At 35.8% G+C, this 16,048-nt stretch overlaps 1 protein-coding gene across 2 annotated transcripts in view; it reads right to left on the bottom strand.

Moving 5' to 3' along the window:
• ATP2A2 (ATPase sarcoplasmic/endoplasmic reticulum Ca2+ transporting 2) overlaps positions 1–16,048 on the bottom strand; it is a 46,812-nt gene that overhangs the window by 14,827 nt on the left and 15,937 nt on the right. For both annotated transcript variants that reach the window (XR_895654.2, XM_011355776.1), the window contains exons 6-8: positions 6,436–6,516; positions 4,561–4,646; positions 2,893–3,357 (exon numbers count right to left, since the gene is read on the bottom strand). Coding sequence is in view for 1 of the 2 variants with exons in the window: in XM_011355776.1 (XP_011354078.1) it covers positions 2,893–3,357; positions 4,561–4,646; positions 6,436–6,516 (632 nt within the window). In the remaining variant the exon portion in view is untranslated. The remainder of the gene's footprint in view (positions 1–2,892; positions 3,358–4,560; positions 4,647–6,435; positions 6,517–16,048) is intronic.

The raw sequence follows: 16,048 nt of genomic DNA, 5'->3' as shown, positions 1-16,048 counted from the left end.
GTGAGCTAGTTTCTTAAAGATGAGGTTTTCTTGGTTTGCTTTCCAATTATAATTCAGGAGCCCAGATTGGAAGACTAAGATTTTAGATTTGGGTTTTCATTGCAAATTGAAACTGTCAAGACCTTCTCTTCTCTCTCTCTCTCTCTCTCTCTCTCTCTCTCTCTCACACACACACACACACACACACACACAGTGCTACTTCAAACCATACTTTTTATCATGCCAAAATCTCTATGAAATATGAGCAATTAAGAATATGATCAAACCGTTCTTCAATAAGGAATTTTTAAATGTTAAACTCAAATAAAAGAGAACCATGTTAATATTTAAAACATCTTTTCAGAGCATCCCAACTCATATCCAATAAAAGAAAATCAGCTATCTTTATTTTAAAATAGCCTCACGAGATTTGCTTGTTATACAGCACATACTTCTAAATTCCAAAGCTTCATTTCAAAAGTATACTCAGAACTTAGATCAACTGTGGAACTGAACTAAGACTATGAGTAACTACGAAATGGTTTTTCTTTAAAAAATCAAAATACGTAAAGGGATTTAAAACATCAGTGTGTCAAATGAGGAAAAGATTCATGTCCAAGGTCACATGCAGCAAAGATCACTGACTCCAACAGTTTTTTTCTAACAGATACAACACCTAAAAAAGGAAGCTTGTCAAAAAGCTCTTTCCAAAGATGCTTTAACATTTTACAGAAGAGGAAACAAAGGACCAGAGAGGTTCAAGGATATGCTCAAGGTCACACAATTATAGAGTAGAAAAGAGAAGACCAAGGTTTAACTATTAAACTTTCCTATAAGAAAATCCAAATTTATTTTTGTATTAAAAGTTGTGTGACCTTCAGACATGTCACAGCTCAGAGCCTTAGCTTTCTAACCTAATAAGCAGGATTATCCACGATTCGAATAAAGTTACATGTGAAAATTTAACTGCAACAAGCAATATCAAAGCAAGTTTCCAGTATTGTTACTACACACCATGCCTTTTCTTTAATGATATTGTTTACAAAAAGTGAAACTCTCTGGGTCTATGCCAGAGTCCAAAATATTCTAAGACATTCAGAATTTTAATCCACATTAACTAAATCTGAATGCACTTTGGCACTTGGGATTGGGAGCCAGTAAACCATTTAGGAACTGCATGATGAAAGCATCCTTAAGTCAAGGGCAGTTATGCAATCCCCTGCAAGAAACCTCCTATAGAATACTGATTAGCATCAGCTTTCTGTCACCAAGAACAGAAGAGGCAAGTTGTTTCTTTAATAGAAGAAAATATTTTAAATAAAACCATTTAAGGGAAAATATAAGAACAAAACATTTTATTATGGACTCTATTGAGTTTGAAATCTGATTTGCTACTAAGACTTTGAAATTAAAAAAAATTTTTAAAGGTTACAATTTCACACATTGCTTACTTTCATGGATAGAAAGGTTTATTCCAAGGAATGAAAGCTTTTGGGCTAAGTTTAAATAATTTCCTAGGGAAAACTGAACAGGTAACATGAAATTCCCTTTCTCTCCCCCAAATAACTAGCTTTTAGCCTACACCTAGCTTTTAGCAGATTCGTACAACCTTTACTGGTTCCAAACAATGAGAATGTAGGTAGCTCAGTTAAACTCTGAATCTACTAAAGGAACCCAAGACAAACCAGAAGCTTACCAACATGAGAGACAGAACACCCCAACCTGTTTTAAACACCTGTCCATGCATTCTAAGTCTGGGTTAGGACTACAAGAAGAGTTGAGTGTATGTGTATATAAAAATCATCAAGAATTTAAATTTGGCAGGATAAAGATTCAAAGGGTTTAACTGTATTAAGACAAAACCAATTTCCAATGCTAAAAAACATTATTCAAAACCAGAGATAAGACCAAGAGGATGACCACATGTCCTTTCAGTGTCTTTCAGAAGCAGTAACAGGCCTAAAGACTTAGTGTTCTAGAAAAAAAACTATTATATTTATTATTAAGGGCTCATGTTATGTGAAGTTGTGGGTTTGTGGCCTATAGGAAAGATAACCTAGAAATTTTACTGCCCTATAGGATATTAACCAGTTTTTATAACATACAGCAGTTCTATTCTAATCTTGAGCATTTGAGGAAATGCTCTTGTAATCAGTTTGACCATCTTAATGATTCCCTCATTAACTAATGAGCCAAACAGATCTCTAACATGTGTCAACTAAATATTTCTATGAATGGTATACCTTTTTGGAAAATTATACTTTGACTTCTAGAAAATTGTTTAAATAAAACTTAGGGGAATTGAATTATATAAAAGAACTTAATATATTTCTTTATATTATTATATTTCTTTAGTTCTTATTTTTCTAAGGGCAGGTTTGAACAGTGTATTTTACCAAGTGATTGTCAAAACAATCTAAGAAAGAAAAAGATGAACACACAGAACAAAGTAAAAGGCAATTATTTACTTTTCAAGAAGAAAGCCTGTCTCAATGTGTTATGGAAACATCAATCAGAATTTTGGGTAGGTAGGTATGTAAATAGCTGCTTTACAGAACTCTCCTCCTTTGAAGCTTGTCTGTTAACATACAGACACTTAGAAGACAAGAGCAGGGAACTAAAAAGGGACATAGTCACCTAACATTTACAGACATCCCACAGTTACTTCCCCAATACAAGTTTATCAGTGATATAGATATCTTTTTATTTCATGAAATAGTTTTAGGATTTAAATGATTAACTCCTCTGAAGTATCAGAAATTATCTTGGGCTCAGGCTACATATGCAACCCAATCTGTTTAAGGCACATATAAAGGTATCGAATTATAAATCGAAGCTTTTGATGGCATGAAGACATATTCTTAGGATGAATAAACGATCAAGAGGAAAGATTCTTAAATCACTCCCACTTACCCTGCAGACTGACATCTGGTTTGTTGTAAGTGTACCAGTCTTGTCTGAGCAGATAACAGAAGTACAACCAAGGGTTTCCACAGAAGGGAGGCTTCGGACAATGGCATTTTTCTTTGCCATTCTGCGAGTTCCAAGAGCCAGGCAGGTGGTGATGACAGCAGGCAGACCTTCGGGAATGGCTGCTACAGCCAGGGCCACTGCAATTTTAAAGTAGTAAATAGCACCTCTGATCCAGGAGCCTCCATGAACTGGGTCATTGAAGTGCCCAATGTTTATGATCCAGACTGCAATGCAGATAAGGGAGATGACTTTGGAAAGCTGTTCCCCAAACTCATCCAGTTTCTGCTGGAGTGGGGTTCTCTCCTGTTCCGTCGCCACCATTTCATCCCGGATCTTGCCAATTTCAGTGTTAACTCCAGTTGCCACCACCACTCCCATGGCTTTGCCAGCAGCAATGTTTGTACCCTAGGACAGAAACAGAGAACTGGTTAGAAGATTAATACCATACCCAACTCAAATACTGACTAGTAAACTCGGACTCGTGTGGATCTGCACTAGAGAGCCAGTCACCCAACTCTGACAGTGAGTAAGAGCTCATGCAGGCAGTGTGGTACCTCCTCGATTCTCATTCCACGTGGTACCGACTCTCCCCAGAGCAATTCTACACTGACCCACCTGGGATCTCCATTCGTAACACTGAGCCTGGCTTGCAGACTACCTTTGGGCTGGAACAGTGCTCTAATCCTGCTGTGTTCTCAATTTTTTCAAACTCCATATAGACCTTAACCCTAAGCATTCTCCACCTCTGGCTCTAACCCAACCTCCTCTACTTTTATCAACTGTAATAAGGGCAACCAGCAGCACCATGGGCTACCTTGAGGACCTCTACTCAAGCATTGGCATTCTGAAACCAATGAATTCAGGTATGAGAGTTCTCTCCCCACCCCACATTAATTTCTAGTGTTGGAATGATATGGCTCTGTTATTTTCATTGTAACTCTATTGTACTTTACTTACTATGGGTGGTTAGGCTCCCATACCAACCCACAAAAGCCCACCACTTAAAATATCATTTAAAATTTCTGAACAAGCAAAGTCGTGCTCGCTTCAGCAGCACATACACTGAACGAACAAAGTCTATAAGCTTTCCAACTTTTTATTTCAAAAAAAATTAACAGAAAAATTGAAGTAGTATAATGAACATCCATTTGATTTCACCCAGACTCACCAATTATATTAATGGTTTGCCACATCTGATTTCTCTTTAAACACATACCTTATTGTGAACCTACACAGGTATCATCTACATCATTTTGAAAACATCCTTTATAGGCTAAGTCTTTTCCAAATAAATCTACTTTTCTACTATGTTTACAGATAAAGAGTTCGAAGATGTTTGATCTGATCTTTTCATTTTAATCCTTGAAAACTTGTCAAGTAAAACAAAAGGCATCTAGGTCACATATTCCACCATTATATGTTCCTGATGATTTCTGACAGCTGAGACTGACTACAAAGAGTATGACTGTCCTGCGGAGTAATAGCTAACACTTTCTAAAGTCTCACCATTGAAGGTAAGCAGTGAAAAAACAAACAAACAAACCATTTGCAGACCTGAAACTCTGAGAATGTCTCCAAATAAAAAAAAACATTTGATAAAGTACTTACAGAAAAGAGCATGTTCTTTTTGTCTTGGTTGACAGCCCGTGGGTCAGGCACAGGGTCAGTGTGCTTGATGACAGAGACAGATTCACCTAAGCAGGGTGTGAGACAGAAGGGATCATTAGACCTGTGCAATCCACATCTAGAATCTGGGAACCCTCATCCACTCATGCCACTGTCACTCTAAGGAAAAGGAACAGAAGGCCCAGTTCATTAAAGGAGGTAAACTAGTAAAATTTAATAACAGAAACTAATTTCAGAGCAATGTCAGGATTAAAATCAATACAATTTCAAAATAAAAGAACTTAAATTTGAAGTAAAATCCCAGCCAATTACCTTTATTTTCTGGAGTAAATATTCAAATTTAGTTAATTTTCAGCTTACCATTTTATACTCTAACACTGTAAATACACACCTATATATATACACACTTATATCTATATCTATCTCTATCTATCTCTATCTCTATCTCTATTTGTTGTATATGCATATATTAACACACTCCAAAACTTTAGAAGAGGTAAAAGTATATTTACTTTTGGTGGACTGATACATTGTATGAATAATGAAAATCATACACTTGGGAAGCCTGTTTTTAACAATGTCAAAGATGAGAAATGAAAACATTATTTTAGAAATATCTGCATGTACCAACTAGACCATTTTATTTCAATGAAACAAAACTGAAAAACAGCAATCAGCAGTAGCACTCAAACAAGCACATGGTACAAAGGACTACTTCTTAGAACTTTTACAATGTCTTGTTGAATTTGGTTTCGACTTTATGAAATACACAGTCAGTGTCAGTCTGAGTGATGTGAAAATGGCTCCGAATTGTTAATTCAAATGTCAGGTAGCAATTGACATTTGACAAAAACAATCTGGTTCTTCAATCTAGCCTAAAACTACAATATAATTAGTTAACAAAAAAGCTGATAAGAACTCTATCAAAAGTTTTAAATGGTAATTATTTCTGGAGACACATTATGAGAATTTCATACATATAACCTGATTAATCCCCCATCATCTTATGGCTTAATCAGCTTCCAGCTTGTTGCTGCTAATGAGTTTTAGTAGATAAGCTTTTCATAAAGAAAACAAAAAAAAATACGGAACCCAGGTTACTTACATCACCACCTCTATGACATCAGTTGCTTTTTAAAACTGATAATCAGATAAATCTTGATAATCTTTGTATTCTGTATTTACTCTCTATTTAATTCAGATTAGCATTGTGTTTAAGTTAATCTTCTGACCACCTTACTTCCCGTTAATATGAACCCTCCACCCTAGTCTGTGCCCTTATTAAACAAAAATGGGAAAATGTCCCAAACAATATCAAATCTAAGTGTGCAAACTTTAGGTTGTAAAACGTTCACATTTTGGGAGTGTTAACTTTTATTAACTGTATATCTGATTGTTGCAAAGTATGTTAAATGTAAGATTAGCTTTCATCCAACAACAACAACGACAAAAAAATCACAGCTCTGGAGCCTTTTCTTCCTGCCTAGAAAAATAAGACTAAATAAGTAATTCACTTTCCACAAAACAGACAACACTTCGACCATAAGATCATTATCTCTGCTAACGAAAGAATTTGTAATGTTTTTTAAAAAGTAAAAACATAATGGTGTTTAGTTAAAACTAATTTTTGATAAAATTAAAAGACAGAGGCTTTTAATGAGATGAAAGCCGCTAGTATCAAATCATTCCTTTAAACTCCATATACTGGCAAAAAGTCAAACTAATAAGGCATTAAGAAATAAATATCTTGGAGAGGTTTAAATGAGATACTATAAAGGGGCAGTGGGTCAAGAGGTGACTCAATTAGCATGGGATCTGAGAGAGGCTTCAGAAATCCAATGACCTTCCAATACTTACCGGTGAGAATTGACTGGTCGACTCTCAGAGTAGTAGACTTGATGGAAGTTAACCTTATATCAGCAGGAACTTTGTCACCAACTAATTGGGGAGGAAAAAAAGCAGCTAAAGTAAGAACTTTTGCAATCACGTTACATAAGAGATGAATTTGTCTCTAAACAGCACAAACACAAAAATCTGTTAAAGTAGTAGGCAAGATAATTGACTTATCCACAGGGTAATAAAAACTCTTTTGCTGGACAAACATACAATTTGGATTACACAGGAAGGAAGAGAATGAAAAGTGCCCAGCATTGTGTTCAAAACACTAAATGAGTACACATCAGTACCAACACAACTGAACAGTAAAAATAAATGTACAACAGCTTTCCCTGACTTTCTAAGAGATAATTAAGGTAGTTTTTGGAAGTCTTACACAAGGACAGTTAAAAATTAGAATAAGTACAGACTCCCCCCAGAATTGCATATGGTATTTTTATGTCAAATCTTCATTTTCCAGACTTACCCTACATACTGAATTGTAACTCTGTCACTGGTTATATACAAACTGGCAAAACAACCAGTCTGTCTGAGAAGTAGATTTATTTCTTTGTTAAACCTTCAAATTTAGTTCTGATTTTTCTGCATTTCAGAGATTTAAATTCAGGGAGAGTATGGTTTGCTTTCTGAACTCCAGTTCATGAAACAACCCCATAGGCTAAGTAGAAAATGTGGTCACACAGTGGCAGAGACTGCCAGTTCATAATCTCAAGAGGCAAAGATCACCCTCGCGTCTGACTGCAGGGACACATTAAGTTAATGTAAAACTGCCACTGGAAATGCTTATGCAACAAACAGCAATATTCAGACTGAAGGAGCCAGACCTTTCATTTTAATGTAATTCTGTTCATACTATTGTAAAGTAACCACATTCTAAACTTTAGTGACCTCCACCAGCTAAAATGCCCATTAAGATAACATTTAAAACCAACTTAAATGTTTTTACTGTATTATTTCTGATTGTCATAATTAATTTTATCCCGCATGACCCTGAACATGAAAAGAATACAAGTTCAATAATGAGCCTATAAATCTAAATGGAAAATTTACTTGAAAATGTTCCTTTGATGTCTGTGGCACTTTACGTCATGATCCTACAGAAGCAGAAAGCTCCTAGTGTGGCGGAGCTCACAACAGCCTATAAGCAATACCACAGTTCCGCACTGGGGCAGCTAACACACCAGCAATGAAAAGCAGGGTGTTTCTTTTACACTGAAAGTTTAATTCCTTTTCTATTTAAACAATTTCATATACAAGCCCTCCCTAGCTCATACTCTCATATACCTGCCACATTTAAGGCCAGCAAATCTAATATTCAAACTAGTAGTAGTAGTAGTTTGAGGATACACTAACTAGTAGTAGTATCTTGGCATTTATTTTGATGTTTCAGTGGAAGCTCAGAGAACTTGAAATGGATGGAAAATGTAATTTTTAGGCAATAAATACCGAAGTTAAATTTCTTTTTTGGGTAACACAGTCAACATATTAGCTATTAGTTTAACATGGAATCAGTTTAAGGTGTGTATATACATACGCACACACACACACATATAAATTTATGCAGCATTAAAAATGATAATTTTACTGGTATAAAGAAACCAGCCACTTTTCCCCTAAAGATCTATTTTAATTATATGAAGGCTGCCTCCTTGCTGTACAGAAATTGTATTGATATACATTTAATTGTTGGCCAAATAGTCCAGAATGACCTAAATGTCAAATGCTAGTGAAACCAATAACCGAGAAGCCCTTAAAAACTGACTTCAAATTCTCGACTTTTTTCCATTCTACAACAGCCATTCTAACTGGGAGACAATTACTTAGGAATTAAAAAAGATGGATCTGGGGGCCTTTTATAAACTACAGAATCTCAGGACCCACTCTTCATGTCAGATTCAATGCATCTGGGGTGGAGTCTAGGAATCCGTATTTTAAAAAGTTCTCAAACACACTAAAAATTAATACAAGAAAAAACAAAACGAACCATAATAATTACAGCCACAGACCCCTGAAGGGTGTGTTTTCAACAGTCTTTACAGGCGCTGTTTCTCACATGCCAAGTCTGCTGGTTCTAGGCCAAGACCCGAAGTCCCTCAACACCTGGGAAATGCGCTACCTTACAGTTGTACATTTACATTTCTCATTCCACTAGAAACTGATCTCTCTGTAGAAAGGTACTAAAGAAGCATAAATCCCAAATGCTTTAAAAAATCTGCCATATTCTAGCATTCTCTTAACGAGACAGACCTTCACATCATCTTGACCAACCCATGTCCTCATTTTAGACAGGAAACTAAGGTTAAGTAAAGCTGTCTTGCCTAAGGAACCTGAATAAATAAAAAAACTTCCTTTAACTTGCTTTGTGACCTTTATGAGTCAATTTAGGGTCTCTTAGAAAGTAGGTTTTCTAAGCAGGTTAAAAGATCCATGAAAGTAAAGATTCAATGAATACTTTTCAAACTAAGACATAATTTTCCTTTGTCTGAAGACTTCTGTGAATTTCAGACAAGGTTTTGTGCGTGAGGAGTAGGCAGAGCTGTTCTGATGATTACACCCAGTTCTATTCTCCTGATGGGGCATGTCAATGCCCTTAGGGCGAGTGGTAGTGGAAAACTCTTACTCCTGCCAAGGGGATGTTCTGCAATTTTTTTCCTCTGAAACTTTTTTCCTCTGTCTCTTGGGTTCAGCAGTACAATAAAAGAATAAATTCTTTTATAAACTACCTTCCATTTGTTTAACATCTGACACTTTTCAAATCAGCTCTTGGTTCCTTAATGATATCTTTAGATCTTTAACCTGCTATCACAACATAGATTTCCACTCTGGAAAAAATCCTCAATGCATACATTATGCTAGGTTACCAAGAATGTAAGTAAACGTTAAAAAGGAAATTATTACTTTGCCACATTTTAGAACTGAACACAAGCTTTATCTTAAAATCTAGGAAGGAGTGTTTTTAAGCCATGATACTTAAACAATTTTACAATTTCATCAAAAATAAGTACCGGTGGTTAAAACCAGTAGAAAAGCCTTTTTATGAATTGGCTATACATAACAAAAAAAATTCTAATTTATTGTGGCAAATTATCCAAATCTTTTCTAAAAGAAAACTATATGTAAGATCAGAAATTACCTTCTAAATGCCACTGTTTCTTAATTTAAATGGCTCCTAGGAAAAGCAAGCCATAATAGAATTAATTAACCTAAATTACTTAAACATTTAACTGTGACTCAAACATTTTCAATTGGTTTCTGATTTAAGTCATAAATTTTGTAGACAGGCAGAGTGAATTAAAGTCCTCACTTGAGGTGCCCTACTTGCCTACTTAAGACTATTCCCAGACCTCCGGGTGAGCAGAGAAGAAACATTACAAATTGCCATAGTATATCATGTTTGCTCCCAATCGTTTTTTTTGGAGGGGGATGGGGTGCAGTGGGAGGAGTATTATCAATGATGAGACTTATCTTCTAAAAATGCAAATGTAATATTCTCTTGTTTAAAATCTTTCAATAGCTTCTTCCTACTAGACTTGAGGTAAAGCTTAGTATCTTAACCATGGTTTCTAACACCTTCCGTGACCCAACTGCTGCTTACTTCTTACCACATTTCCCTCCCTTCCAAGTTTCAAACATGATCAATGGTCTTCAGTTCCCTGAAGTGCTTTCTGAGTCTTTGGGGAGAAGAGGAGTCTTCACATATCCTCTCTTCCTCCCCCAACGGCAGGGCTTTCCACAAACTCCGAGGTTAGGCTGGTCTCCGTCACGACATGCCCGGAGTTGTCCTCTCCTTTCTTAACACCCACCACACTACATATTTGATGTGCCTTCCCCACTAGACCAAAAGCTCCCTGAAGGCAGAGTCACTCAGTCACCACTCATTTCCTAGTCCCTAGCACTGCGCTGGCACATACTGGGTGCCAAATAAACTATCTGTCAGCGAAGTACATAGCTACACATATTTCCTTTAACAAACAAGCAGCAGACTTATGATAATGATCAAGTCGAAGAACATTACATTAGATGCTGTAGAGGCAGCTTATCATTAAGCAAGGTCTGAATACACAATATCTGGCATACACATCAATATAATTTCTCATTATAAAAGTAAAGCATGCTTTTAAAAGGTGACAACCCATCACTCACTCCCCTAATCCAACAAGTATACATTCAACTGTTAACACTGTTTCCCTTCTAGACCTTCCTCTATGGATAACACTTTCGAAAACTTCATTAAAATCACAAACCTTTTACATTCATATATATTTACCCGTCTCATTCTTTTTTAATACCCACTAAAATTTGGAGAATGTTTATTCTATACCAAGCACTGCTGCAAGGGCTTTATGGGTTACTGTTAATCTTCATAATTCTTAGGTGTGATTATCTTCATTCCAGTTTACACAAGAGGAAAATGAGGCACAGAAAACTAAGTTGCTCAAGGTCAGTGTTTTATAGCCGTACTACAGACTAAATCAGTTACCATTTTTATGGCCCTCTATGTGTTTCTAATTTTTCCTATTATGTCATATGGTAAACGTCTTTGTCTGCTTAGATTACTTCTAAAGAATAGATTCATACGAGAATTTTCCTACAAATATATACTTCCATCAAAACTGTCTTGTCTTTCTATGAGCACTGGTAACGCCAAGCACTTTTTCAAAATTCTGTTACTATCTTCAAAATAAAAATTGTTTTACATTTCTCCATAGTCAAATTTGATACTGGTGGTTTTGTGTAACACTTAGAAAATGTGTCCTTCCAATTTTTCTTTTAATTTTTCCAAAACCTTAATCGCAGTGGCAAGAATGGAAAGGCTGTACTTAACTGGTACTATGACTACCACTGAGTCACAGGGAGTGGAGAGGTGGGGATTACAGGAAACTGGGAAATGGCAGCTGCATGAAATTCAGGTGAGGCTTCAAGATCAACTGGTCTATCACGATCTGACAGGTTGGGGAAACCTTCCTGAGTTCTCTGTTTCTTGTGGTTCTTAACATCTTATCTACCCTGACCACGCTGAATGAAGGGCCTTAAGTCTGAAAACTCTGCTTCTAATACATCCACATTAATTTGTTTTAGACTACTGGCTCTTCTGCTTATATACAACAAGTTCATAAGATTAAGAACTTATATCTGTTTGTAAAACAGAGATATAACTTACAAGAACTAAAACAATGATTTGTTTTCTGGATACAGATGGCTCAGATTTACATCTCTAACAAGCCCCTTCCTCCTATCCTTCTCATTGCGAAACAACTCCATGTGGGGGAAAAGGCAAAAGAGAACAGACCCTCTCACCACCTTATTTGGCCTTATCTGTGATCCATGTTTATCTTTTTTTTTTTTTTTAGGAACAGCTGAAAACTGTTTACTCTAACAATGTTCCAGCAACACTATGTAAAAATTGCTTAACCACACAATATTTTATTTAATTACATTATTTAACTGTACTTTATTCCCCCTGCCAGTTTTACTGATAAAAACCAACATATCATATTGTACAAGTTTAAAGTATACAAAATAATGATTTGATATATCTATATATTACAAAATGATTACAGCCAGTCCTCAAATAACATCGTTTCTTTCAATATCATTTCATTGTAACAATAAGAAACGAAAATCGAAAATCGATTCTGGCTGAGGATCTCTCTGTGGAGCTCTCATTCTCCCTATGTCTGCGTGGGCTTTCTCTAGGTACATCCCAAAGGCATGCACGTTAGGTGAACTGGCCTGTCTAAACTGCCCAGTCTGAATGGATATGGGGGTGTGTGTGGTGTGCCCTGTGACAGAAGGGCCTCCTGTCTAAGGCTGGTTCTCATCTTGCACCCTCAGCTGCCAGGACAGGCTTCAGCCACTCCACAACTGGAATAAGAGGGTTGGAACGCACTTGTTATTAATCTTTCTTAAATTTAAGTATAGCTCACATTTATTTCAATGTTTCATATTAGAAATGTTTTGGGTCTTTATTTAGAAATTTGGTGATCTTTTTTGTAATCAGAACTATCCTGCGGGAACTTTTTTTTTTGGGGGGGGGACTTAATTCTTGTTTATATCAATCAGCCTATAGTAAACTGGTTTTGTTATGTCATTTTGCTTTAAAGTGGCAGTTAAAGTCCGACAACATCGAGGACTTACTGTACTACAATTACTTAATATCCATCACTTCGAATGGTTATAATTTCTTTCTGTGATAAGAACTTTCAAGATCTACCCTCAGCAACTATCAGACATACAATACAGCACTGTCAACTAGTCATGCTGTGCATTATATTCCCAGGATGTCTTATAACTGGAATTTTGTACCTTCTGACTACCTTTACCCAAATTCCCTTACCCACTGGTGCCGGCAACCAGCAATCTTCTGTTTCTATGAGTTTGTTTTTTTTAAAGATTCTACATATAAATAAGATCACATAGTATTTGTCTTTCTGTGTATGACTTGCTTCACTTAGCATAATTCCCTCAAGGTCCATCCATACTGTCACGAATGGCATGATTTCCTTTATTTTTATGGCTGAATGATATTCCATTGTGTGTGTGTGTATCTCATATTTTCTTTATCCATTTATCAATTAACACTTAGGTTGTTACCATGTCTTGCCTATTATAAATAATGCTGCAATGAATGTATCTCTTCAGGGTAGTAATTTTGTTTCCTTCAGATATAGACCCAGAAGTGGAATTGTTGGATCATATGGTATACTTCATTTTTAAAAACCAAATAGTTAAGAATCCTGGGGTGGATTTCTAGGGAGAAAGACAAATGAAACCCCTGAAATTACATACAAGATTTTGAATGTCTCTCTTTGGGGACGGAGTATATAGATTTTACTAATTCTCAAAGCGACTATGACCTAGAAACGCTTAAGAACTACTGCTCTAGAGCTTTGCTTCTCAAAATATGGTCCACCTGGGAGCTTGAGAGAAATGCAGAATAATGAGGTCCCACTCCAGACCCACAGAATCAAATAAAAATCTGCACTTTAACAAAATCCCCATACACCCAAAGTTAAGAGTAACACTGCTCTAAGTAGCTGGCCAAATCTGAAGGCTTGTTTTTGTTTGTTTTAAAAACAGCCCTTGAGCCAAGAATGATTTTTACATTTTTAAAGGCTTGCTAAAAAAAAAAAAAAAAATTTTCTACGGAGACTGTTTGGGGCCAAAATATTTACTAGGTGGCTCTGTGCCAAAAAAAAAAATTTTGCCAACACCTCTGCTTTACAGCACAGAGCTGACTTCTCTGACACTTGTGTGAGGGAGCTTGGCAGGTATGGATTTAAATGTCCACTGACTTCAGGCAGGCTGCTCCAATCCATTTTTCCCTGAAAGCAAAAGAAATCCACCTGGACCTATGGCCCAGGTAAATAAATGATGGCCACATTATCTGAATCAAACATTTTTTAGAGCTAGAAAGTTCCTTAAGAGTCAACTCCAATTATCTGATTCTGTAGAAGTTAATTTACTTTGTTCAGTGTCGTGCAGACTTAGAATAATCCAGGTTCTTACATCAATCGGTCATCTTTCTATTTTACAACTTTGTCTTTCCTTTTTCTTGACTCTTGGAAATGCCACTACATATGCGTTACTAAATGTCACTACTGCAGGTTGACTATCAAAACTGAAACTTTTTTTCCCTTAAATAGTTACCAAGTTTAAGAAACAGGCATTTTTTTTTAATTGGATAAATTTTGAAATTGCTGGCAATATTGCTGGACGTTTACTCTTCGTTTTAGGAAATATAAAATCAATTTCTTTAGAAGCTAAAGCAAATGTGACTTTATATTAAAACTGTGCTATTTCTACCACTTACATAATCTTAAAGTAGGATTCGCTCCAGAGTATACTACAGGACAGAAGTCATCTGAGGATATTTATGTATTTGTGTTATTCGTCAACTTGGGTTACCAAGATACATGAAGTCTGTTTTAAACAATCCTGAAAACAGTGGCCTTAAGAAGTCAATAAACAATCCCCTCCACCCAGGGCATATACTGCAACCTCCAAAATTTTAACTTTAAGACTTTTATGTCTATCATAAGTTTGATTCACTTTGATAATATTAGCAGATAATACAGAAAGCTTAAAAATACTGATGTTCATTTCTCATAAAATTATACCTGATTTTACTACTACTAGTTTCCATCCATCCAGAGGAATATTATCCTGGCATTAAGATAATACAAAATTACCGTTGGCTTCAGAAGATGAATACGTGGGTAACTTTCTCCATAATTTTATTACTTGCCAAATCAATTTTATGTGGCTCCTGTATTCTAGATATTTCTGAGGTTTACCTAAGCATTTGCTGTGTATGTTTATACAATGTATCCTCGGAAGGGTTTTTAAGATGGTATAACACATCTAAAATTAATTAGCTTCCTACAACTCCCCCTCAAAAAACCACCTAGTTCAGTTCAGTCTTACACTTCAAAAGGTCAGCAGGACCATCTTATCAGATGTCTTCCAAAAGCTAGCAAAAAGTTTTATCACCTGAAGTTACATCATCTTGACATCCAAAGTTGCTATGAAAAAGTCTCTTTCTGCAAATATCAAAATAGGAGCTCCATACTTGCTTTCACCTTTAAAATAGTTTACAATATTCTCAAGTTTTTTAATTCATCAGAAAGAACACAATGCACTCAAATTAATAATTTAAACAAAAGTATAAAAGTTACCATGTCCAAAAGCACAATTTGTGCCATTTATCCCTTCAGACTACTAGAGAGTAAAAGACTTGGACAAATAATTTTGATCTACATTTAGAATTCGTTTATATAGTTTCACAGAAATAAATTACTGAACTAAAGGCCAAATTGCAGGGTCAATTATATTACCAATTCTAATAAATGCAGAAGTTAAAAAGCCTCAACATGTATAATCTTTAAAGTCTTAATAAATACCTATTTGGCCCAGGTTAAGCACTCAAAATATGTTTTTCCAAAATGTTCCATGTAATTCATTGTACATGCCACCTTAAGATTACATTTTACCCAACTCAGTGATCTACCAGTCCTAGTAATCCAGTAAAACGATCATTTCTAATTTGGATATAAATATACAATCATCACAAAAAGTCACCAAAACAGACTAAACATGAGTATATCGTCAACCTACAAATTAAAGTTGTGACCGAGCTTCTTCAACATAAAAACCCACAGCTAACATCATCCTTTGTAGCAGAAGACTGGATACTTTTCACCTATGGTAAGGAATGAGACAAGAATGACTATTCTTGCCACTTCTATTCAACATTCTACTGGAGATTCTAGCCAGGGCAATTAGACAAGATAAAGAAAAGGCACCTGGATTGGACAGGTATAAAAACATTTGTTTGCAGATGACATGAACTTATAGAAAATCTTTAGGAACCCCTGAAAAACATCCATTAGGAAATTAAGAAAGCACAAATTAAAATCATGAGACCACTTCATGGCTAAACAAAACAAAACAAAAAACAAAACACCCAAATATTGACAAAGATGTGGAAAAAATAGAACCTGCATACATTGCTGGTGGGAGTGTAAACTGATGCAACCACTTTGGAAACCAGTTTGGAAGTTGCTCAAAATGT

The sequence above is a fragment of the Pteropus vampyrus genome, unplaced genomic scaffold (assembly GCF_000151845.1).
Source record: "Pteropus vampyrus isolate Shadow unplaced genomic scaffold, Pvam_2.0 Scaffold23, whole genome shotgun sequence".
NCBI lineage: Eukaryota > Metazoa > Chordata > Mammalia > Chiroptera > Pteropodidae > Pteropus > Pteropus vampyrus.
This window is presented reverse-complemented; position numbering and strand designations above follow the sequence as displayed.